We start from the raw sequence: 25718 nt of genomic DNA, 5'->3' as shown, positions 1-25718 counted from the left end.
GGGAAACAAGAGACCAAGCAGGAAACTTGAAATCCTTGAAAGTACACAAAGCACAAGGAACACACACACACACACACACACACACACACACACACACACACACACACACACACACACACACACACACACACACACACACACACACACACACACACACACACACACACACACACACACACACACACACACACACACACACAACAAAGGCAAAAAAAAAAAAAAACAGTAGGATCCAGTACTGAGTGACAGAGAAACAAGACTTTTATACACTTGGAGACAATCATAGAAAATGAGCAGGCAGGTGCGGAAAATAACAAGACAACGAGCAGACATGTGTGGAATGTGATAACACAATTATCCCATTACCACAACAATTAGCAATAACCAGACATGAAATGCAGGCAGACCAAACTAAGGGACGCGAGACAGGACAAAACTACGGGGAGGCAGCACAACCGTGACATTCTTTCCCGTATGTTTTTAGTTCACTGCAATTAGTCTTGGCCTGTCCTCTATACTGTCACATGATGAAAAGGACTCACATTGCATGCTGGGTAACGCCTGACAGCTACACCCTTCCTGACGGCTCAAGCTCTGTGATTGACATGGCATCTGACTGAACCAAAAGCAACCACTCATCATTTTTATTCATAATCAATTTGAGAGACCATCAGTTTCATCTTGGGAAAAGTTTCTTCTAATATATGTGCACCAATTCAGAGGTAGTTAGATTGGCTATGATTGAAAACAACTACAAAACATACAATTGAGGCCAAACGTTTACATACACCTAGACTAAAGATATTCAAACTCAGTTTTTCTCAATTCTGCACATTTCATGTTACATACATTTTTTTTTTGCCAGTCAATCTACTTTATTCACATCAGAGGTCATTTTAAAACAATCGATTAGAGACAGATTTATTTCAGCTTTAATTCATGATATCAGAATTCCAGTAGGTCAAAAGTTTACATACACCAAGATGACTGTCTCTTAAACAAAAAAGATTCTGGAAATTGCGTCCATGTGCTGTGCATCATTTCTGCGCCCATGTGCTTAACCAACACTGTCTGCGCACATCTGTACTGCATCGCTGTCTGCTCCCATGCGCAGTGCAACACTGTTTGCACCCATGCGCGTTGCACCACTGTCTGTGCCCATGTGCGGTGCACCACTGTCTGCACCCATCTGCGGCGCATCACTTTTTGCTTCCATGCACGGTGCATCGCTGTCTGCTCCAATGTGCGGTGCACCACTGTATGCGCCCATGCGCGTTGCAACGCTGATCTGGAAAATAGAGCCCTTTATCTTAAGTTCATTACAATAGCCTTGTATGTATTTCATTGAAGCCTATTTGACCTCCTTCTGTTTGCACTTTCATCTTGGTCAGCATAGGTTTGTTAAATGCTCCATCTCTGACAAAACATTTACAGTCAATGATTTCATTGTTTCTCATTAATTGATTTTATGATGTTAACAGAAACTTGGATTAAACAGGATGAACACAGAGAGAAATGAGTGAAACCTACCCTACAATTTTTATAACAAGCCTAAACAAAGTGGACAAGGTGGAGGATTGTCTGACCTACAACAGTAATACAAATTGTATTCAGGTCTGTCATGGTGATGTCTCATTCTTTGGATTCATAGCTTCCCATTAAAAAAAAAAGCACTTATTATTTTTGAAGGCTCAGAAAATTGCCCCAATTTATTCCTGTTGGAGCTGTTTCTGAGCATGCAGCACAGGGGTATCAAACGCAGTTCTGATGCAATCAGAAACATAGTCTGGTCTCTATTATTCACGATCATCCCAGACTATCCAAAAATAGGGTGTGGGTCCAAAAATACCGAACATCTGCTCAGAGGGGTTTAGTGAATAAAGGATCTTGCAGTCTCTGATCGTCTCAGCATAAGCTTTGATTTGTTACCCATTCACATTAAAAATCACTTTCTCTCAGTGAGGCCTGCATCACGCCTGGCTCCAGGGACAGGTCTCTCAGTGAGGTCTATATCACGCCTGGCTCCAGGGACAGGTCTCTCAGTGAGGTCTATATCATGCCTGGCCCCAGGGGCAGGTCTCTCAGTGATGTCTATATCACGCCTGGCCCCAGGGACAGGTTTACTGCATTCTGTCGTTGTCAATTGAGCCCCATACAGCCACAGGCTTTTGCTTTCAACACACTCTAAACTGTAGTACACATTGGATCGATGAGTTAAACTGTAGTACACATTGGATTAATGAGTTAAACTGTAGTACACATTGGATTAATGAGTTAAACTGTAGTACACATTGTATTGATGAGTTAAACTGTAGTACACATTGTATTGATGAGTTAAACTGTAGTACACTTTGGATTAATGAGGGTATCAGGGAAATCAAGAGGGAGTGCAGAAAGGTGGAATGGATTTAGAGATCATCTACCATGATCACAGACTTTGACACATAGACTTTAGTAATATGAAAGACCTTGTACTGAAATACAGTGTAGCTGGAAAGATGACCATAGCCAGTTATTTCTGTTATTATACCTGAAAATAAGAATAATTCCAGAGATTTGTTTAGCTCTAATGATTGTATAATTAATCATTTGTCTAATGTACATTTTGATTCATGTATTGTCAGGTGTGACAATTTCAGATTTAGATTTCGGTCTCAATCCTTGATTTAAATGGTACAGTGCCTCAGAATACAATAAAACTTACAATATTTTATTTGATAACTACCAAGGAGCTGATTTGACACTATTGAGTGAACTCATCAACCTGTTCTCTGGGTGTCATTCCTACTAGATTTCTAAAAGAAGCATTTATAATTGTGTCCAATTATATTCTTACAATCATGAATAGCTCACTTGCCACTGGAACTGTTTCAATTTATTTCAAAGCTGCATATATAGCAACTCCAAGCTTCTTTTTCTGGCTAAGGTTCTTGAGGAAATAGTTTTCTTGTTTTAAACAGCTACTTAATATTCTGAGAAAAAATTTCATTCAGAGTTCCGCTCTGACCACAGCATGGAAACTGCCCTTGTTCAGAAAATCAGAAAATGACTTGCAAATAAATGCTGATTCCAATAGATTTTATATTCTGATTCTTTTACACCCTACCGCATGTTTTTACACCATTGATTGAGTGATTTTATTGGAAAGATTAAGAACTGGGGTTGGCGTTGGAGACACTGCTGGTTCAATTCCTATAGACAATTTCCTTGGCAATTAGTTAATGTGTTCCTCTGTTACTCGTATTACTTGTGGAGTCCTCCAGGGATCTATTTCTGGACCAATTTTATATTCAATGCTGCACCTTGGCAAAATTCGTAAGCATGATACTGTATCTCCTTTGGTTGCTATGCAGATGATATGTAGTCGTATTTATCAGCAAAACTGGGTGATTGAAGTAAAATATCCACTCTCCATAATTGTCTCATGAATATCAAATGGGACGTGCCAGACTTTTCGTCAGCTAAATTCTGATAAGGCTGTGGACACCATCCCCCAGCCTGGCTCCAGGGATAGGTCCCAGTAGTCCTGTTCCAGGCAGGGCAAACTGAGCTGTAATTATTGGCCGTTCAGTAGGGGTCGATTTGGATCATCATGGTCTTCACCCCAGACCTGTTCCCCTTGGGAGACCCTATTGACGACATAGCTCAGGGGATCATGAAACCTCTCGAGCTGCTCCACCCCGACAAGGCCACTATCCAGGAAGTAGGGTGGCGAGTCTTACGCTCTTTGATAGGATGGGAAGCTCAGCTGTTTGGGAGGACCTTCAAGTAGAGCCGCTGTTCCTCCGCATTGAAAGTTGAAAGAGTCAGTTGAGGTGGTTCGGGCATTTGATAAGGATGCCTCCTGGGCGCCTCCCTTTGGAGGTGTTCCGGGCATGGCCACCGGAGAGGAGTCCCAGGGGTAGTCCTAGGACACGCTGGAGGGTTTATATCAAGGCTATATAAAGGCTGGCCTGGGATCGCCTGGGGATCCACCGGGATGAGTTAGCGGAAGTCGTTGGGGAGAGAGACATCTGGGCTGCTCTGCTTACCCTGTTGCCACCACAACCCTGACATGGACTAAGCAGTTGGGATCAAATGGATGGATCCCAGTCATGTAACTATAATTTAAGAAACATTTCAGAAATTATATTTGTATTATCATTTGCAGATATAGAGAAAGTAATTCACATATTAATATCATCCAGACTGTACTATTGCAGTGCTGTCTATTCATGTCTAAATGGCCATGCATTATCTCCCCTGCAACTGGTACAAAATGGCACCTGACATTTGTTCTGGTTAATAAAGAGGACAATTATAACCCCAATCGTTGCACTGGCTACCAGATAGACTAGATTTAAGAATGTATTAATAACCTTTAAAGCATTGTGTGGCCAAGCTCCAAGTAAATCTCTTGCTTACATGCCAAATTCTACACTCATCGAATAAAGGCCTTCTTTTTTAACCCAAGAGCAATTTAAAAACAAAAGGCGATGTATGTGCGGGCATAGCCGAGAACACCAGAGCTAGTGAGTATTCTGCTGAGCGTTATTTCCCTTTAAGTCCCTTTAAAAGCCCATTTTTAAAACTTGCTTTTAGTTCCTGTTCTTAACTTATGCCATCAATGTTATCTTAAAGAAGTTATGTGATTGCAACAGGCTTATTTATTTAATATTTTAATACTAATTACGTTTATTATTTTTTTCATTGTTGTTATGTTCTGTTTTGAATGTTAAGCGTGAAAAGTGCTATATAAAAAACAATAATAATAATAATAATAATAATAATAATAAAATATTCAGTTGTCCTCAGACAGCTGAGATGAGTAGCAGCCTCAACCCACAAATGCAACACAGAAGATGAAATTTAATACTTCATAAATTCATATCTTATGAAGGTTGATTTGAGGGCCAGCTACCATGTGCCATATCATTGTACTTCTGAACTGTGCTAGCTAACTGTCTGGGCATAGCAGTGGGGCTGCAGCAGTACTTTAGCACTTTTGGTCATTGATTCGGCGCAGTTGTTGAACAATAAGCAGCACATGTTGCGCTTGGTATTTGTTCTTAATGGATCTTCCCCTTACTGCATGCCCTGCTCACCCAGATCAGAGCGTGTCTGTCTCGGTGAAGGACATCCTGCTCCAATCAGCTTTCTCTGAAGGGCACAGAGGCGATCCTGCCCCCGGGCCATGCCCACGGAAGGAGGGAGTTACCCAGGGTGCTGTGCGGAGAGGTGGGAAGCAGCAACAATCGAGTGAGCTGCAGTTTCAAAATGCTGCAGCCCCGCCTGCCCTTAAAAATAAAATACAGTTTGGAACAGACATGTCTTCAGATGTATTTTTAACTAAAAAGATGCATTTCCATAGAAAAGAGAAACAGCTTCTGAGCCTTTGGGGGGTGGGGGGGCGGGGGGCAGGGGGACAGGGGGCTGTATACTGATGTGTGGAGTGCCTGAAGATCTTATTTGCATTTTACTTGAATTTTGCTGGCAGTGTCCACAGACACCAGGACATTACATTACATTACATTACAGGCATTTAGCAGACGCTCTTATCCAGAGCGACGTACAACAAGTGCATTGGTTCACGATGTAGAGGTGCAAAAGAAACACTAGAGTGAAGTAAGGATCGTAGTGCCAGAAGTGACCACATCGATCAGGACTCCAACCCAGTAGAGTAAGCTGTTCAGCAAGCAAGAATCCTACCAAGTACAAACTAGCACTGGAATCACATCTAATCACACCTAATCAGACAAAAACAATCTTGCCAGATACACTAACATAATCATATTATCCTAACTAGGTACAGTGAGCTAAACTATAGGCTAGGGAGGGGTGGGGAGAGGTGCAGCCTGAAGAGATGAGTCTTCAGTCTGCGTTTGAAGGTGGTAAGATTCTCTGCTGTTCTGACCGCCACGGGGAGGTCATTCCACCAGCGAGGGGCCAGGACAGACAGCAGACGGGAGCGGGAAGTACAGACGCGAAGAGGGGGAGGTGCCAAGCATCCAGAGGTGGCAGAACGGAGAGGTCTGGCTGGTGTGTAGGGTCTGATGATCCTCTGGATGTACCCTGGTGCTGACCCCTTAGCTGCCTGGTATGCAAGCACCAAGGTCTTAAATTTGATGCGAGCCATAACAGGCAGCCAGTGGAGGTCAGTGAGCAGGGGGGTGACATGGGAATGTCTGGGGAGGTTGTAGACCAGACGTGCTGCAGCATTCTGGATGAGCTGCAGGGGTCTGATGGCGGATGCTGGCAGACCAGCCAGTAGTGAGTTGCAGTAGTCCAGGCGGGACAGGACCATCGCTTGAACCAGGACATGGTTTTGAGTGCAGTGTTTCATTTTGCAATAGATTTGCGGAGTTTTGCAAAAATGGTTAACTCTTTCCAGTTTTGTGTTTAGGACAGAGGGCGCAGAGAGCTGGGGGAGCTGGAGCAGCTGCTTGGGGATCATTCAGCTGCTCAAAAGCTGAGCGCAAACAGAAGCACCTTCATCTCTCACACGGAGTCCCAATTCAGGCCAGATTTGTTTCAGTCACAGTGCAGCTTTTCACCAGCAGAGGGCAGCCTTCCAAAATAGTTTTTTATGATTGCTTACAGTTTTTCCCAATTGTTTAAACACGTTTCCTGAAACTATAGCTCAATTTCTGAAAACTCTAAACACAAAACTGGAAAGAGTTAACCATTTTTGCAAAACTCCGCAAATCTATTGCAAAATGAAACACTGCACTCAAAACCATGTTCTCTCTTCTCAAAACTGATTCTTTCCACCAAAACGATTTCATATGAATATCTCTCACAGAGCATCAATTAAACACTGGTGTGATAAATTTAAAACACTACCATCAAAATACTGTTTATATATGTTTTGGCTTCATGAGGCCATGTTACATATTCAAATGTATAAAATTGTGTAGAAATTGTTTCCTTTTTCTCCTTTTTTACAGTTTTTCTCAATTGTTTAAACACGTTTTCTGAAACTATAGCTCAATTTCTCAAAACTCTACACACAAAGCACAGCAACAGTTAACCTTTTGCCAAAACTACACAAATCTCTTGCAAAATGCATTCATGCATTCAAAACCATGTTCTCTCTTCTCAAAACGGACTTTTTCCATCAAAATGATTCACACAGGCCTCATATGAATAGGTCTTATTGAGGCCCTCGCCTTCCCCTTCCTCCTCCTCCTCTTCTTTATCTTCTTCTTGCTCTCACTCTTCCTCTTCCTCTCTGCTGTCCATGCTACTCCATTTTTTCCCCAACACAGTAGAGGTCACCTGAGGCCTCTTTTATGCTCTGACATATGATTTCAGTGTTTTGCCAATTGAGTTTGAACAGGTGAGAAGTGAGACCAATTGGTAATTAGGGTGTGGCATTTTGAAGGCCAGTGTTTTCCAAGTGAACAAAGTGTGCTAAATGATGAGATTTGTGCTTAGAGTTTTGCAAACATGGTTTAGAATTGCTATTTGAGTGAAAACAATGGAATTGTGCTTAGAGTTTAGAAGTCTGGAGTCTTGTTGTTGATACATGAGCTCCAAGTTTTCAGAATTGTGTGCATAGTTCCATTTTCTGTGTGTATACATTGGAGAAAAACTCATCACGATTTTGAAAACAGCTCATTTTGTCAAAACACTACACACAATTCACACAACCACACACACAATTAGCAGAACACCTCAGATCTTTTGCAAAATTAAACACTTCATTCAAAACTATACAATAATTTATAAAAAACCCAATTTTGTCACCGTATGGCACACACACGGTTCACACTATCTGATTCTGTTCTAACCAGTTACACACTGCTGTGCTCAATCTAAAACACTTTTAACTTTTCTACTTTTCTAATGATATAGTCTGGGTTTGATTTTTTCAGAGATATTGTTAGAGTAAAGTACATGAATATATTGATCAAACACAACACCTAAGACCAGTACTGCACACTGATGAAAATATTCATTTCTCTCCACATTGTAAAATCAGTCAATACATCCATGCATTTCCAAAGGTTGCCTTTTGCACTGAAAATCAGAACAGAATATATTCTAAACAGAATATAGTACATAAACACAGCAAAAACATTTGTGGAGACAAAAAAGAAAGCATGAATAAAAAAAAACCCTAAGCATCATCTCTTCGCCTAGCTGGATCTGGCCATAGCACTTTGCCCACATCACAGGCTATGTCCTCTCTCGCAAGACAGCGAGGGAAGAATCTTCTTGAAAGGCGAATCCATCCTTGCACAGACCCTGAATCAATTTGGTCGCAGGCCCCCTCCATGGCTTGAATGAGGGGTATCCTGACATAGGGCTGGAGATCATAAACCTTCCAGCGCCATGCCTAAAAAAACTCCTCAATGGGGTTAAGGAAGGGAGAGTATGGTGGGAGGTATCGGAGTGAAAATTGTGGATGCTGATGAAACCAGTTTTGGACCAGAGCAGATCGGTAGAAAGATACACTGTCCCAGATGACAATGTACTGTATCTCATCTGCTCTGCATCCATTTGGTCTTCTGCTGTGACGATGTTGTGCAGTCTGTCTAAAACTGTGAGTATGTGGGCCGTGTTGTAAGGGCCTAAGTTGGCATGGCGGTGGCGGACCCCAGTCTGCGTGATTGCAGCGCACATTGTGACGTTACCACCACGTTGGCCCTGGACATTCAAAATATCTCTGTGGCCAATGATATTTCTCCCTCTTCTTCTTACTTTTGTCAGGTTAAACCCAGCCTCATCTATGAAGATAAATTTGTTGCTCGAATCTCATCTGATAAATTTGGTCCTCATCTTCTTTGTCCACGTCCTCCTCCAGGTCTACCTCTACCTCTTCCTCTCCCTACCCCTCTTCCTCCACGGGCTCCCCCTCTCTTCCTCACTCTCCCTCATCCTCTTCCTCTTACTGCAATGTTGCCGTCCATTTTTGTTGAAGACAGATAAACTCACCTGTTGCCTTTTTATAGTGCTTACGCCTGATTGGTGAGTTTACAATTAAGCACCTAAGTGTCTGTACACCTGACGGCCGTGTTTGATCAATTGGTTCATAGATGTGGTATTTTGAAAGGCAGTGCCTTGAAATGGCAAATAAGTGACATCATGTTAGAATTCTGTGTCCAATGTAAAGAAGTGTGTTTAGTGTTTTGCAAAACACTGTGTGTAGTGTTTTGCAAAAAGTGTGAGGCTGAGAATGTGCTTGTAGGTGTGCAAATCTGGGCTGTGGTTTTGCTCCTTGAGTGTCAGGTTTCACTAGCTGTGTGTTATTTTTAATTTTAGTGTCTAAGCAATTATAAAAAACTGTAATATCAACAATCCTGGAGCCCAGGAGCCCTGTCAGTGCTGCATAGATATGTGCCGCTCCGTTCTCCTATACAGAAATAACATTAATTTGTGTGGACAATGCTGGCCATTAACCCCTTAAGTAGTGCCCCCTTTTCAACACAAGCCTGAGAATGACATACCCAAAATAAAATGGTTACTGTTCTTGAACCCCATGACAACAGGCATAATCGTGGTCTCTTCTGAAAGATAACTCTTCAGAATCATTCCAAATATTGCTGAAACAAAGTTACATAAGCTCAAACACAGTGAAAGTGGACGTTTTTTTCCTCACCTAAAAGATGTTTTTTTTTTTTTTTTTTGGAATGGCTACAGATGATTGGGGATGTGTCTGATGGGCTTTGAGGCCCAATGCAGCCACAGCTGCAACACTAGACAAATCCTGGCTCACATTTGATGACAATACTGCCAAAAATGAGCATTCTGCATCGTTTTTTTTTTCTGAGCTATGTGTTTCCAAAAATTCCATTTGGAAACTCTAAAATGACACTTAGTAACCCAATGATATTTTGGGTCTTTAGAGGTGTAAAATTCTATATATTGTGCACAGTATGCTTTTGGAGAGGTTTACTGAAAAGTAGCTTGCTTTCCTACAGCATGTCAAACTATCCTCAATACTCTTCAAATATTTTTATTATGATTCTGTATGCCTTATAAGAGCATTCAGTAATAATAAAAATATTTTGAAAATGTATTTAGATCACTCACTGATATAATTTCCTTCATTAAACATGCCCTCTGCTGTGGAGTCAGAGCTGATTTCACTCTCCGCCTCATTCTCCTCCTCCACCTCCTCGAAATGATTTCTTCCAAGACCTCCAAAAAGTCTTTTGTTTAGACTTAGCCACTGCAATATAAATTTGTGTTGTAAAACGACCTTTGTTAGTATAAAGTCTGAAGAACATTGGGACTCAAGTGCATGTTTTCAGCTGCATGCTGAAAAAGTCATGGTTTGTGTACGCTAGAGAAATGTGTGTCCTTTCATGCAAGCCGAGCAACCGATGCATCATTTGTAATGTAATTCCATGATCTAAAATGCTTCTATAATAACTTGCCACTGGCAGTGTACTGGGCAGAGGTTATAACAGCCACCTCAAGTCGTTGCGGGTCCCATTGTCTATATGGAGGGACTGCTCAGCCAGTACTGTTCAGAGAAGCTTATAGGTGGGCCTGTTTTGTTCTAGAGAATCTATATAAACTGGAGATATCAAGATTATTTTGTATAAAATACTTTCTGTATGTACGGCAGGACAGACAACAATGATTTCTCTGGAGAATCTTTTAAGCATTGGACATTCTGTCGAGGTTTATCTGACTTACATTTTTGGGACTAGAATGACTGGATTTTGTTTGCTGGATTCTTACCATGGCAAGCACTTCGCCTCCATCGTGATTTGTGTTGTCTGTGGAGTTCCTAAACTCAAAGAAGGTCAGGACACCCTAAGCCAGTTCTGCCACTCCACATTTTACAAAATAAGGAATCATTGTCACTAAAACATTGGCATGGTATAATAGTTTATGTAGATAGAACTGTACGTTTTAATGCTTTCAAATGGTGACCCGACTGAAATTTCACTGTAAACAGAATGAATGCAAATAAACCCACTCCGTTGTGTATTAAGGAGCTGAAGCATTCAGTTTTTAACCATATTTACTTAAATTACATAACCGTTACATGACACTTCATGGATGTGCTTGAGATAATAGTTTGACAAAAAAGCATGCCTTTCAAATTAAATAAAATGAGAAGGTGTTTAGTCTAAGTAAACAGTTGTAATTATGCTATATGCTACAGTATTTTTGATCTGGCTCTTCAAGGGCTTTTGTCAAATAATTTGGAGAGTATCTAGTGACCGAAAGTTACTGAATATCATTCTTGGTTCTACTTGATCTACCTTCTATCAAGTATTTTCCCACATAACAGATCAGAGTTAAAACTATAAAAAGTGATGCATTTCATAACCACAAGCTGAGTCATTGTGAATGTAGCTGCTAGGACATTCCCAATTAATCAGAAAGGGGATATTTTCAAAAGAACGCCAGCACTTATGCAAGCTAAACTGGCATTTGGGGTCCACTCATATAACACTTATATTAAAGTTCTTCAAAACTGCTTCAGCTTGTTCACATCATGCCTGTACCTCCCTCTTTGAATAAGGCTGGAGAATAAAACATACCTCCTGAACTCCCTCATGCTTTGTTCCGGGTGCCTGTGGTGAACATCTCAAACTTTAATAATGCCTTAAACCATAGGCCTAAAACAAACTCAACAGCCAAATTACTGTTGGTATTTAAATCACCTCGACCCCCCCTTGTTCTTCAGTTGTAAACTGTAGAGTTCTTTCTTGGCCAACCAGGGCCTTCAATTACTCTTTGCTCACCAGTGGTCTTTCTTTCTTTTTAATGATGTTCCAAATGGTTGATTTTTGGTCAGCCTAAGGTTTGGCATATGTCTCTGTCCGACTGTTGGCATTTCATATTTCTCAGCTTCATATTAATAATTGCCCACACTAACACCAATGCGCAGTTTAGAGATTCCAGTTAGCCTAACCTGCATGTCTTTAGACTGAGGGCGGAAACCGGAGTACCCAGAGGAAGCCCCACACAGAAAGGCCCAGGCCAAGAAATGAACTCTGGGCCTTCTTGCCACTGTGCCGCCCCTTGTAACATCTACATTTTAAAAATCTGGTTTGTACCTCACACGATTAGTAACTGGCCAACAAATTACATAAAATGAAAATCAAGATTGGCTGAAAAATGTTCCTTTATACTTCCCTTTTGACGTGAGTAAACGGGCCAAATAAGTGTATCTAAAACATAAAACTACAACTCAACCAATCCCTGAAATGGAGCATTTTTGGCAATAAACTAAAAAACAATATGATTTTTCTAAATGATTGCAGGTTTAAACATCCATGCACAGTATGCTCGTTTGATCTAACTGCATTTTGTCCTGTAGATATTGCAGATATTAACAATTTGTGCAGTTATTTTTGGTTGTTACAATTGTACCACACCTCTATTACAACTTTCTTTGCAATGTACTTCATGGCTGTAACACTGGACTTAGTTAATGTTTGTTTAAACTGTACAGGAACCATTTGTGATTGCTTCAAACTTAATGTGGCGTATTGTAGCAAACAAGTGTATGCTCTCTGTAGTGAAATTTCACTGATTTTCGCATTACTTCTAAGAAATTCAGCAATAAGTGAAAATTGTTACAATTCTGATGGTTTGCCCCTATTCAAAATATATTCTTGACCATGAGAGGTAATGGCATTCCATAACCATCAGTAACCATCATTCCATAACCAAAAGCTGCACCAAAATTACAGTCCACAACCGCATTCTACAAATGAAGTCACTTCTCAGGATTTGACTGCTGAATTTGGATGCGTTAGTCTGAGTGCTGCGTGCCAGAACCGCACTGGAGAACTGGTTATGCCTGACACAAGACACTGCGTCTGCACCGTAGTGGTCGACGCAAAGTTCGCTGGTTAAAATGAGCAAATTCAACAGAAAGAGCTACGTACGGCTTCTCTGTTGGTGGCGGATTGTACTGAGGAGAGGGATAAACTCACGCCTAAAACATTTTCAAATGAATGAAGGACTCTTTCTAAACATGCCATGGCAGTTGCCACATTGCACTGTAGTAAACGTTGTTATGGTTACAGACAATATATGCAGCCATCATGAGATCCGATAAGGCGAGTGGCTCCTATTATGGTATTTACGCAGTGAGCACTTTTCACTGCTGTAATATGCACAATACACTACAATACTCACTCTCAAAAATGAGTATGGGTGTCACTTTTCAAAACTGGCAGTGCTAACATAGCTTATTGAACTTGAAAATGTCAAATTCTAAGTGATTGTTGTTGTTTAGACTTCAATGGCTATGTTCACACTGTCAGTTATAATAATTTAGTACTTTACATAGCTTCCCTACAAAGGCAAAATGTTTTACATGTAATAAAACTCATTTATGGGTCATAAAAGAATACGTTGTGTTCCCCACGCGTCCTCTCTCTGTTCTGCAGTGAGTAAGGACTGTCTGTCAGAGTCAGTGCATTGTTTCCACAACATGTCGAGTTCTATTTAATGCTCAAGTCTCTCATTTTACCATTAGCATGCACAGGAGGTAAAAGGTATTTAAATTACCGTACAATTGTGTTCTGACACTTAAGCATGACGGTGTTCCTGATACACATAAACAATTAAGCAAAAACACTGTGAAAAGTCAATCTGGATTAACAGGGTGAGACAGTGAATTGTACATTGGATAACGTTCACATTCATTGTCTGTGACATCTTAATCTCTTTAGAAATCTAATGAACAGGCAAGCAGAGAGCCTTTGGTGAGAGAGGAATGCTTGAAATGTAATTACGAGGAGCCAGACATTAATTTGGTCTCGGCTTTGCTGTCTAGTTACATCTCTTAACGTATTGGGCATGTGTAAGAAGCACCTGACTGGCTAATCTATAGAATCCAGATTTCACTTACAGTTAGTCCAATTAAAGGGCTACAATGTAAAAAATGTGTATCAGTCTTAATTTCTAATTATAGACATGGTCATGACTTGCGAGTATTTGTTTGTCATTACAAGTCCAGCAAGAACAGATATTTTTATAGAGTGGTGAGAGAGAATGGTGAAGAGGAGATGAAGGCAGTAAGGGAGAATGTATGGCTGACATTCACTCATACGAGAGCTGATATTCTCCAAATCTACGTGAATCCATTTCAATAAATTATCTTATGAAAACATCCCGTTTGTCTCGTTCATTCATCACCGTTCATTCATTTTTTGTTTCTTTTCTAAATGACACATCAGTGAAACCCACGCCACCTGCCTGACTTGTCATTTTAGTGGAATAAAGACGAAAGTAGTCTATGTGGCTCTGAGGAATCATTCTGGAGTATTGCAAGATCTACTGCCAGTTACAAATGAATGTTATCATGTAGACCTATTTACACTGTCAATGTTTGTTTCAATTATCTCAGTTCACACTGTCATTCTACCACAAGCATGTTTCCAGGAGACAGTCAAGTCTCTGTGTTTTTTATAAAACACATTGCTGTGATGCGTGAGCAGCCATCACACCAAAGCCTAACAATAGCCCAACAATTATTGTAGGCATTGAGTAGGTTATTTATGAACGGATATTTCATTTCTGCAATCACTGAGGGCACAGACGAGCAAGCAAGTCCACTATGCTCACAAGCTAATATTGTTTACAGTTGGGAGAGCAGCTACTCGAATCTCTCTCCGTGAGTTCAGTCAATTTCACCTAGTATGGGCGGCCAGCACACCTCCAAATTCAAATTACCTGCCCATTGTAGTTTTTCAGAAATGAGAAGGGGTAGAAGTGTATGTCATTATGATATACACCTCTACCAAATTTGCTCATTTTGCTGCCGATGTATCTGCTCAGAGATTGCTTTGGAGAGACTTAATCAGTTATGCCAATCTGTTAACATTGTATAGCAGTGGAAATCTCCTTTAATGTTACCCTTCAATAATAAAAATAAACTTTTTTTATCTTACGCACAAATTTATATCTTACACATTAGGGATACAAACTGTGTCACTGCTATTAAAAAGACAAATGCAAAATAAATCAAATAACAAATGTCACTTGTCTCCAAGAACATTTCCGCATTCATCATTTTTTTCTTATCTGTATTTGTTCATGGCTCTTTCCTTATGTTAATCACATCAACAGGATTGCGGATAAAATTTACTGTCAGCGTTCGTTATGTCATACACCTGGGATAGGCACAAAAACAAAGGTCTGCACTTGTGTCATGGATCTCATGTTAGTTTTTGTAGGAACATTTTTAAGGACAAGAGTAAGAATAATTTAAGAAAGGCTTTGTGAACGAGGCCCAATGATTACAGCTGGAGTCACCGTTCCAATCTGCAAATTGTTCCTGTTTCATGGATAAATTGATTCAATGAGTCGAGGTAACCTCTAAATTAATTTGTGAGCTTGTCTTTGTGGCCTTATATTAATACTCTGTTGGATCTTGTTTTTTCCTCTAGCCTCCATGCACAATGCGTCTGGAAGCTCCTACCCACCCAACGGCAGCTGCGGCGGTCACAACAGCAGCGGCCCCTGCGTGGAGGAAGCTGTCGGGGGGGACAGCTCCTACAAGGCGGTGGAGATGGTCTTCATCGCCTTGGTGACGGGGTCGCTCAGCTTCGTCACAGTTGTAGGGAACATCCTGGTGATGCTCTCCATCAAGGTCAACCGCCACCTCCAGACGGTCAACAACTACTTCCTGTTCAGCCTGGCGTGTGCAGACCTCATCATCGGGGCGTTCTCCATGAACCTCTACACGGTTTACATCATCGTCGGGTACTGGCCCCTGGGGCCTGTAGTTTGCGATCTGTGGCTGGCGCTGGACTATGTGGTCAGCAACGCCTCGGTGATGAACCTGCTCATCATCAGCTTTGACCGCTACTTCTGCGTCACCAAGCCGCTGACCTACCCGGCCCGGCGCACCACTAAGATGGCCGGGCTGATGATCGCGGCAGCCTGGCTCCTGTCCTTCGTCCTCTGGGCCCCCGCCATCCTCTTCTGGCAGTTCATCGTGGGAGAGCGCACGGTCCCCGCGAGGGAGTGCTACATCCAGTTCCTGTCCAACCCCGCCGTCACCTTCGGCACCGCCATCGCCGCCTTCTACCTGCCCGTGGTCATCATGACCGTGCTCTACATCCACATCTCGCTGGCCAGCCGCAGCCGCGTGAAGAAGCAGAAGCCGGAGGCCAAGAAGGAGAAGTCGCCGAGGACCGGCGGCCTGCTCAAGGCCCACATCCTTCGGCAGAACAACAACGACTCCTCCAAGCTGGGCGCGGAGTCTGTGAGGAACGGCACGCTGGAGGAGTCCGCCTCTGCCAAGGCCGACTCCGGTGCCCAGCCAGAGGAGAAGGACAGCTCCAATGAGTCCAGCACAGCCAGCATCCCCCCCAAAGACGCCAAAGGCAGAGCCGACAGCATGGTCACCTCAGAGAGCGCTGCCCCCGCCCCCGCCCCGGCACCAGCCGCCGACCCCGCCCCCAACCCCTCCCTCCTCAAAATAAACCCCGCCTCCAAGTGGTCCAAGATAAAGATCGTCACTAAGCAGGCTGGGGAGGAGTGCCTGACCGCCATCGAGATCGTCCCGCCCGACGGTGGCGAGAACAGCAGCATCCCTGTGGCCCGGCCGCAGACTGTGGCCCGTAAGTTCGCCAGCATCGCTAGGACACAGGTGAAGAGGAAGCGGCAGATGGCGGCTAGGGAGAAGAAGGTCACCAAAACCATCTTCGCCATCCTGCTGGCCTTCATCATAACCTGGACCCCGTACAACGTCATGGTGCTCATCAACACCTTCTGCCAGTCCTGCGTGCCCGACACGGTCTGGGCCATCGGCTATTGGCTCTGCTACGTCAACAGCACGATCAACCCCGCCTGCTATGCACTCTGCAATGCCACTTTCAAAAAGACATTCAAGAACCTCCTCATGTGTCAGTACAAAAACATTGCCGCTAGATAAGAACGCGTGCTTTAGCTGCTGTCAGCTGGGCATGGGTGCATGTCATGCACTCAGACAATGCTTGGTTTAAGGCTCTGCAGAAGAATGTCCAGATGCACACCCCATCCACAGAACCAGTGCATGTGCCATGCAATGGAATAGACTTCCATACTGTAAGATACATCATGAAAAGGCTGATACCAGTAGCGGTGGTAGGTTTGCTGCTGGGGCTTCCTGCAGTATTGTTCCAGCAGGTATATGCGGTGGACTGCTGAAGAAATTATGGATTTATAGAAATGTCTGGAAAGATATGCGGTGACAATCTTAAAATACAGCACAGTAGAATAGTGCTACACATCAAGGCACTGAAAAGGACAGAAGGAAAGATTGTATGGACTTTCTGGCGTAATGTGTATTCATAATTCCTTATTCTGCTGCACAATTAACAACAAGCATGAATTAAATGTTATGAGATGCATCTTTTAGTTGGTTCTATTCCCATTAAACATTGTGGACTCCAGCCCCTGGTGATCACTCCAACTCCTGGGAGTACAGTACCATCAGTTGGAATAAGCTTGCATTGTATGAAGTGAGACCAGGAGCCAGAAGGGTTTTAAAGGGTTTTAAATACTGTGTAGGAAACTACAAATTGCCAAAGCTTGAAGGTATTACGCACATCAATGATTTATTTCAGAATTCGAAGGTTTCATCTGGAAAAATATTAATATGACCAACTGGTGGTGGAGATGGTGGGGGGGTCCATAAATGTTTTAGTTCTCAAGAGAGATTAAATGTTTTAAAAGCTGAAAAGGATCACATTTTTCAAAGCTAGCCCTGCAATTTTAGCTTGTGTTTTATGAATGAGAAGCTAGGAGCGCTTCATGGTCCAACCGAGATTGTGGTTTCCTGAGAGCTGGACCAAAGTATCCCTGGAGGAGGGGTGGAAGTAAACTGTCCCAGTTTATCTGAGCTGTCGGTTTTCCTCACAGATGACGGCGGCATCTTTTCTAATTGCCTGGAGGTGGAGATCACTTTACACAAATGCAGTGCTGCTGGGTGGAACTGCAAGATGTTGTGCATGTGCGCCATTTCATGCAGAATCAGGACACAAAACAGTGTGGTTTTTATATTTCTTTTTAGTACAAAGATTTGTAAATACTAGGCCAGTATATCCATGAACTGTGTTTCCACAAAACAAAATATCAGTTTCTCTGATGCACTGTATTTAATATCTGGATGTTTGTACTTAATCTTGTATTTGTTTATTGTAAAATTCTTAAAGGTGAACTTAATTTACCAAAAATAAATAAATAAATGAACATAAGCATTGTTGCTCCCGGATTAATTTCTAGTTTAATCTTTAAGGTATGGCTTTCTGGCAAGAAAACCATGATGGTGATTGTTTGCTCAGCCATTTAGTCCAATCATAGTCTTTGCCTTCAATAAAACAAAAATAAGTTCATGCTTGTTAAAAATATTTGATAACACTGTCCATGAATGCGCTGTCATAAGAGCTATGGGTTCTCTGTTCATAAACACTAAAGAACACCTTCAAAAGTACTACAAAACATTCCTAAATGCTCGCGTAAAGAACTCCAAGGTATATAATGCTATGTCACCAATTATACAGCAAGTGACATTACTATAACATACCCAGAGACACACAGCATTTGCATTACATACAAACACTTAGCAGACACTTCTCCTGAGGGACTTTCAGAAGTGTACTCAGTGTAACTCTCAGGAACAGGCAGAAGGCACCCAGGCCCATTAATAATAAGTCTCATGTTAACCTAACAAAGAATTTGTGTTGTAACTGAAGAAAGTACCACAAGACAGATAACCTATCTTTACACAACTATAACTATAAAATTATTAAAATGGAAATGAAAGAAATAAGAAGAAAGGTTATTCAGATGGGGACATGATCCAATCTGAAGAGCTGAGTCTTCATTGTTTGTCAGTAGATGAGCAGGGTTTCTGCTGTTCTGACTGCAGTGGAAGATGGGCAGGGTTTCTGCTGTTCTAACTGCAGTGGGAAGATGGGCAGGGTTTCTGCTGTTCTGACTGCACTGGAAGATGGGCAGGGTTTCTGCTGTTCTGACTGCAGTGGAAAGATGGGCAGGATTTCTGCTGTTCTGACTGCAGTGGAAGATGGACAGGGTTTCTGCTGTTCTGACTGCAGTAGGAAGATGGGCTGGGTTTCTGCTGTTCTGACTGCAGTAGGAAGATGGGCTGGGTTTCTGCTGTTCTGACTGCAGTGGAAGACAGGCAGGGTCTCTGCTGTTCTGACTGCAGTGGGAAGATGGGCTAGGTTTCTGCTGTTCTGACTGCAGTGGGAAGATGGGCAGGTTTCTGCTGTTCTGACTGCAGTGGGAAGATGGGCAGGGTTTCTGCTGTTCTGACTGCAGTGGGGAGATGGGCTGCGTCTCTGCTGTTCTGACTGCAGTGGGAAGATGGGCAGGGTTTCTGCTGTTCTGACTGCAGTGGAAGATAGGCTGGGTCTCTGCTGTTCTGACTGCAGTGAGAGGATGGACAGGGTTTCTGCTGTTCTGACTGCAGTGGGGAGATGGGCTGCGTCTCTGCTGTTCTGACTGCAGTGGGAAGATGGGCTGCGTCTCTGCTGTTCTGACTGCAGTGGAAGATAGGCTGGGTCTCTGCTGTTCTGACTGCAGTGAGAGGATGGACAGGGTTTCTGCTGTTCTGACTGCAGTGGAAGATGGGCTGGGTTTCTGCTATTCTGACTGCAGTAGGAAGATGGGCTGGGTTTCTGCTGTTCTGACTGCAGAGGAAGACAGGCATGGTCTCTGCTATTCTGACTGCAGTGGGAAGATGGGCTGGGTTTCTGCTGTTCTGAATGCAGTGGGAAGATGGGCAGGGTTTCTGCTGTTCTGACTGCAGTGGAAGATGGGCTGCGTCTCTGCTGTTCTGACTGCAGTGGAAAGATGGGCAGGGTTTCTGCTGTTCTGACTGCAGTGGAAAGATGGACAGGGTTTCTGCTGTTCTGACTGCACTGGAAGATGGGCAGGGTTTCTTCTGTTCTGACTGCAGTGGGAAGATGGGCAGAGTTTCTGCTGTTCTGACTGCAGTGGGAAGATGGGCAGGGTTTCTGCTGTTCTGACTGCAGTGGGGAGATGAGCTGGGTCTCTGCTGTTCTGACTGCAGTGGAAGATGGGCTGGGCTTCTGCTATTCTGACTGCATTGAGAAGATGGGCAGGGTTTCTGCTGTTCTGACTGCAGTGGAAGATAGGCTGGGTCTCTGCTGTTCTGACTGCAGTGAGAGGATGGGCTGGGCTTCTGCTATTCTGACTGCATTGAGAAGATGGACAGGGTTTTTGCTGTTCTGACCACAGTGGGAAGATGGGCAGGGTTTCTGCTGTTCTGACTACAGTGGAAAGATGGGCAGATGGGCAAGGTTGGCAGGGAAGACAGTGATCGTCAACAGTGTGAAATGCGGCAGAGGTCGAGTAGGACAAGAACAGAGAAGAGAATCTGCCTTTGTGGCATTGAGCTCTTAACTGACTGTAAAGACTGCAGACTCGGTTCAGTGCCCAGCCTGAAGCCAGTCTGGCGAGGATCTCGCTGGTTGGAGAGCTGCTTGAAAACAGCATGTTCAAGAATTTTGGGAAAGAGTCAGGATGGTTCCTGGTGACTGAGGAGTCAAGGGCGGGTTTCTTGTGCAGCGGGGCAATACGAGGTTGTCTGAAGACTGGCAGGACACATCCAGGAAACGGGGAGGAGTTCACTAGAGAGATACTGCATGGGCAGGGGACAGAGAGGAGTTCACTAGAGAGGGACTGCATGGGCAGGGGACAAGGAGGAGTTCACTAGAGAGGGACTGCATGGGCAGGGGACAAGGAGGAGTTCACTAGAGAGGGACTGCATGGGCAGGGGACAAGGAGGAGTTCACTAGAGAGGGACTGCATGGGCAGGGGACAAGGAGGAGTTCACTAGAGAGAGACTGCATGGGCAGGGGACAGAGAGGAGTTCACTAGAGAGGGACTGTATGGGCAGGGGACAAGGAGGAGTTCACTAGAGAGAGACTGCATAGGCAGGGGACAAGGAGGAGTTCACTAGAGAGGAACTGCATGGGCAGGGGACAAGGAGGAGTTCACTAGAGAGAGACTGCATGGGCAGGGGACAGAGAGGAGTTCACTAGAGAGGGACTGCATGGGCAGGGGACAAGGAGGAGTTCACTAGAGAGGGACTGCATGGGCAGGGGACAAGGAGGAGTTCACTAGAGAGGGACTGGATGGGCAGGGGACAGAGAGGAGTTCACTAGAGAGAGACTGTATGGGCAGGGGACAGAGAGGAGTTCACTAGAGAGGGACTGTATAGGCAGGGGACAGAGAGGAGTTCACTAGAGAGGGATTGCATGGGCAGGGGATAGAGAGGAGTTCACTAGAGGGACTGGATGGGCAGGGGACAGAGAGGAGTTCACTAGAGAGAGACTGCATGGGCTAACAGGATAACAGATCATTCATGAAAAGTGTTACGTAACATGAACCAAATGTATTTTTCCAGTTCTCTTGTCTCATTTGTAGCATGTTAGATGGTAGCTCAATGTCAGTGGACTAAATATATCTATGCTTACACTGTAGTTAGTAAGTACTCTATGACTACGCATGTTCACTAATGCTATAGTTTTTTCAGTACTTACATGTATGTAAGTATTGAGAACTTATAGCTTCACATTCTGCATATTGTAACTGGTGTTGTAACCTTCATAACCGGACTACGATGTTTAAGGATAATATCATAGACCAAATACTGGATTAATGACTGTGTAAGTATAGCCATTATTCATTCACAAATTGCTTATTTGTGCTGACTTGAATATACAAAACAGAACATCCCGAAATGAGAATAAAACAGTAAAACAGTATATTATGTTATTGTACCAAGATAGAGAGACCAAATCCAGTGACTTGAGACAAGTAGGTGAGACAACCAGGTCTGGTAAAGTTGATGTAGTTGATGTAAGTTAAATTATGATGACTGCATGACAGGCAATGTACAGGCTTACGTCATTAGCCAAGCCTGCAAGATCGGGCGCATTTCATTGGTTGGAAGTGGATGACATCCTCACGATGATTATCAGGACAGTCTGTTAGTTTCCCTCGAAAAAATATGGAAACAGTATACAGGATGTTGTACTGGTTTTCTTAAACGATTGCCTAATGCTCAATAAATACGCACCTCGTAGTTATTGACTTTGGTGAAGTGAAAGTCTTTATTTTCAAGCCGACGGGAGCCAGAAGGAAATAGTAAATACAGTTAATACTTGGAAGAGTTCAGGCTCCACGTGAGCTCCTTTGTGCGAAGTTGGCAGGAGATAAATGCAAATGCTGGCTGTGCATAAATGGACTCTTGTTATCGTGCACAGAAAAACTGCAGTGGGCGCGAAGGGAAGAGCGTATGGATCCTTTGTCCTTACAGAACATCCTTATATCTGTCACAGACTTTCCGCTTGAGGATATGCGAGCGGAGAGAAAAGCCAAATGAAAAAGGCATTGCCCTGTTTCCAGCTGGCGCACTGTTTCACTATTCTGAATGATTCACATGGTTATGTTCCAGGACCTTGCGGTGGTTCATTCCTCAGCAGAGAAGCGCCATATTTGCGTGAGGAAGACGCTCCACTTCAGGGCGTGGCCTGTGCCTTTAATGATGCGGGGCAGTGGATGCTCACTGACTTCTTGCGTGACCGAATGGTTAAGCATCACTTTGAAAGGCAAGAAGCTACCGTACAGTATATCGCAATCTGAGCACTTGAGAGAAATAAGTTGACAAATACATGATCCTCTGCTTGGTTTCTATCACACCCACTGTACTTGTACACTGTATCAGCTAGGCCCACAATCAGCTAGGCCCACACTCAGCTAGGCCCACAATCAGCTAGGCCCCCACTCAGCTAGGCCCACACTCAGCTAACTCAGCTAGGCCCCCACTCAGCTAGGCCCACACTCAGCTAACTCAGCAAGGCCCATAATCAGCTAAGCCCACACTTAGCTCACTCAGCAAGGCCCACACTCAGCTCACTCAGAAAGGCTAACACTCAGCTCACTCAGCAAGGCTCACACTCAGCTAGGCCCACACTAAGCAAGGCCCACACTCAGCAAGGCCCACACTCAGCTAGGCCCACAATCAGCTAGGCCCACAATCAGCTAGGCCCTCACTCAGCAAGGCCCACACTCAGAAAGGCCCACACTCAGCTAGGCCCACAATCAGCTAGGCCCACACTCAGCTAGGCCCACAATCAGCTAGGCCCACAATCAGCTAGGCCCACAATCAGCTAGGCCCTCACTCACCAAGGCCCACACTCAGCTCACTCAGCTAGGCCCACACTCAGCTACACCCACAATCAGCTAGGCCCTCACTCAGCAAGGCCCACACTCAGCTCACTCAGCTAGGCCCACACTCAGCTACACCGACAATCAGCTAGGCCCACACTAAGCAAGGCCCACACTCAGCTAGGCCCATACTCAGAAAGGCCCACAATCAGCTAGGCCCACACTCAGCTAGGCCCACAATCAGCTAGGCCCACAATCAGCAAGGCCCACACTCAGCTCACTCAGCTAGGCCCACACTCAGCTAGGCCCACAATCAGCTAGGCCCACACTAAGCAAAGGCCCACTCTCAGCAAGGCCCACACTCAGCTAGGCCCACACTCAGAAAGGCCCACAATCAGCTAGGCCCACACTCAGCTAGGGCCACACTCAGCAAGGCCCACACTCAGCTAGGCTCACAATCAGCTAGGGCCACAATCAGCTAGGCCCACACTCAGCTAGGCTCACAATCAGCTAGGGCCACAATCAGCTTTGTCCACACTCAGCAAGGCCCACACTCAGCTAGGCCCACAATCAGCTAGGCCCACACTCAGCTAGGCCCACACTCAGCTAGGCCCACACTCAGCTAGGCCCACACTCAGCTAGGCCCACACTCAGCTAGGCCCACACTCAGCAAGGCCCACACTCAGCTAGGCCCACAATCAGCTAGGCCCACACTCAGCTAGGCCCACACTCAGCTAGACCCACAATCAGCTAGGCCCACACTCAGCTAGGCCCACACTCAGCTAGGCCCACAATCAGCTAGGGCCACATTCAGCTAGGGCCACACTCAGCAAGGCCCACACTCAGCTAGGCTCACAATCAGCTAGGGCCACAATCAGCTAGGCCCACACTCAGCTAGGCCCACAATCAGCTAGAGCCACACTCAGCTAGGGCCACACTCAGCAAGGCCCACACTCAGCTAGGCTCACAATCAGCTAGGCCTGCACTCAGCTAGGCCCACACTCAGCCAGGCCCATGTAAGAAATTAGATTTAGTTGCAGGGAGGAGAACATGTTTATCTGACTCCATTATCCTCAAATCCTGTATAGTGAAGATGTATGTGAATACTGGATTGCGTATACGTGCATTGGCTCCTCTGAAAAAAGAAAAAACTGTTTATTATGACACAATATATTGTTGGCAATAACCAAGGATAGACAGTTTCAATGATGGAAAAGGTGAACACTTTATTTTACAAAGCAAGACAAAAGACCGCTATGAAAAGAAAAGACATAAAAACTAACAAACTAGGACAAAGAGAATGAACACAAACTGAGTATTGATGAATGCCCAAATATTCTGTACAGCAAAGACTATGATACCAGGAGAACTGTTAAGCAGATTATCCTCAAATGTTTCTTTGGACTTCCCTTAAATCCAATCCTGAGAAAGCTTTCCACACCCCACAGTTCCCTTGGTTTGCCCAAATAAGGTCTGGACACGAATAGGCCAATAACATCTGCCCCACCAAGAAACCCCCCCTACTTCTCCAGGAAGAGAGAAACTGCACTTCCTCCCCTCCTCTGTAGACACAGGAGAAGTATCAAAATCCAGTGACAGTAATAAGATACTTTGTACGATGGCACGTGAGCCTATGATTTTACCTATCAATTCTCCAAATACTTCTCTCTGGGAGTCCATTGTGGTGACCCATCTGTGACCCATACACTAATGTAGGTATACCTATGTATAAATTTACTATGCTTTACATACTTGTGATCATAACCCCACATACCATCCCATACCCGTTCAGTGTACTTGTCTATGTATGATATTATTCACAGTCCCCCACATTTATCATATCATCCTTAGTTATTCGCATGTAAATACATATGATGCATTCTTTCAGTCCATGGTAGTAGTTTTGTCTGACCCAGGAGAGCCTGGGCCATTGTCCATGAATTGCAGAGCAGCCATTTATGGCCCCCAATTGAAATTCTTCTGGACCCTCCACCTGGTATGGCCACAGCTCCACGAGGGTAATATCCTGTCACTTGATTCCTCCAACTCTTCCAGGAGGATAAGCCATTTGAACATTTCTTCCCCTCAATAAATGGGTCAAAAAGACATGCCCATGCAGCTTTCAGCTGCTGTCCCCATCCTGGGGCATTTTATGGCTCCACTCAGGTCCACTCATGTACCGCAGTGCGTGCCATGGAAGAATATGTCCAGTTGTGAGGGGACAACAGAGTTGATTGGGAAAACTGTAAATTTTACTTTACACCCACACTCAGCTAGGGCCACAATCCGCTGGGCCCACCCTCAGCTTGCTCAGCTAGGCCCACACTCAGCTAGGCCCACAATCAGCTAGGCCCACAATCAGCTGGGCCCGAACTCAGCTAACTAAGCTAGGCCCACACTCAGCTCATTCAGCTGGGCCCACACTCAGCTCACTCAGCTAGGCCAACACTCAGCAAGGCCCACACTCAGCTAGGCCCACAGTCAGCTAGGCCCACAATCAGCTAGGCCCACACTCAGCTAGGCCAACACTCAGCAAGGCCCACAGTCAGCTCACTCAGCTAGGTCTGCACTCAGCTCATTCAGAAAGGCCCGCACGCAGCTAG

General features: G+C 44.3%; 1 protein-coding gene across 1 annotated transcript in view; it reads left to right on the top strand.

Moving 5' to 3' along the window:
* LOC118214948 (muscarinic acetylcholine receptor M4-like) overlaps positions 1–18149 on the top strand; it is a 37813-nt gene extending 19664 nt beyond the window's left edge. The window contains exon 2 of the mRNA XM_035395254.1: positions 15354–18149. Coding sequence (XP_035251145.1) covers positions 15354–16846 — 1493 coding nt within the window. The 3' untranslated portion in view covers positions 16847–18149. The remainder of the gene's footprint in view (positions 1–15353) is intronic.
* Positions 18150–25718: the final 7569 nt, after the last annotated feature.

This window comes from Anguilla anguilla, chromosome 16 (genome assembly GCF_013347855.1).
Source record: "Anguilla anguilla isolate fAngAng1 chromosome 16, fAngAng1.pri, whole genome shotgun sequence".
NCBI lineage: Eukaryota > Metazoa > Chordata > Actinopteri > Anguilliformes > Anguillidae > Anguilla > Anguilla anguilla.
This window is presented reverse-complemented; position numbering and strand designations above follow the sequence as displayed.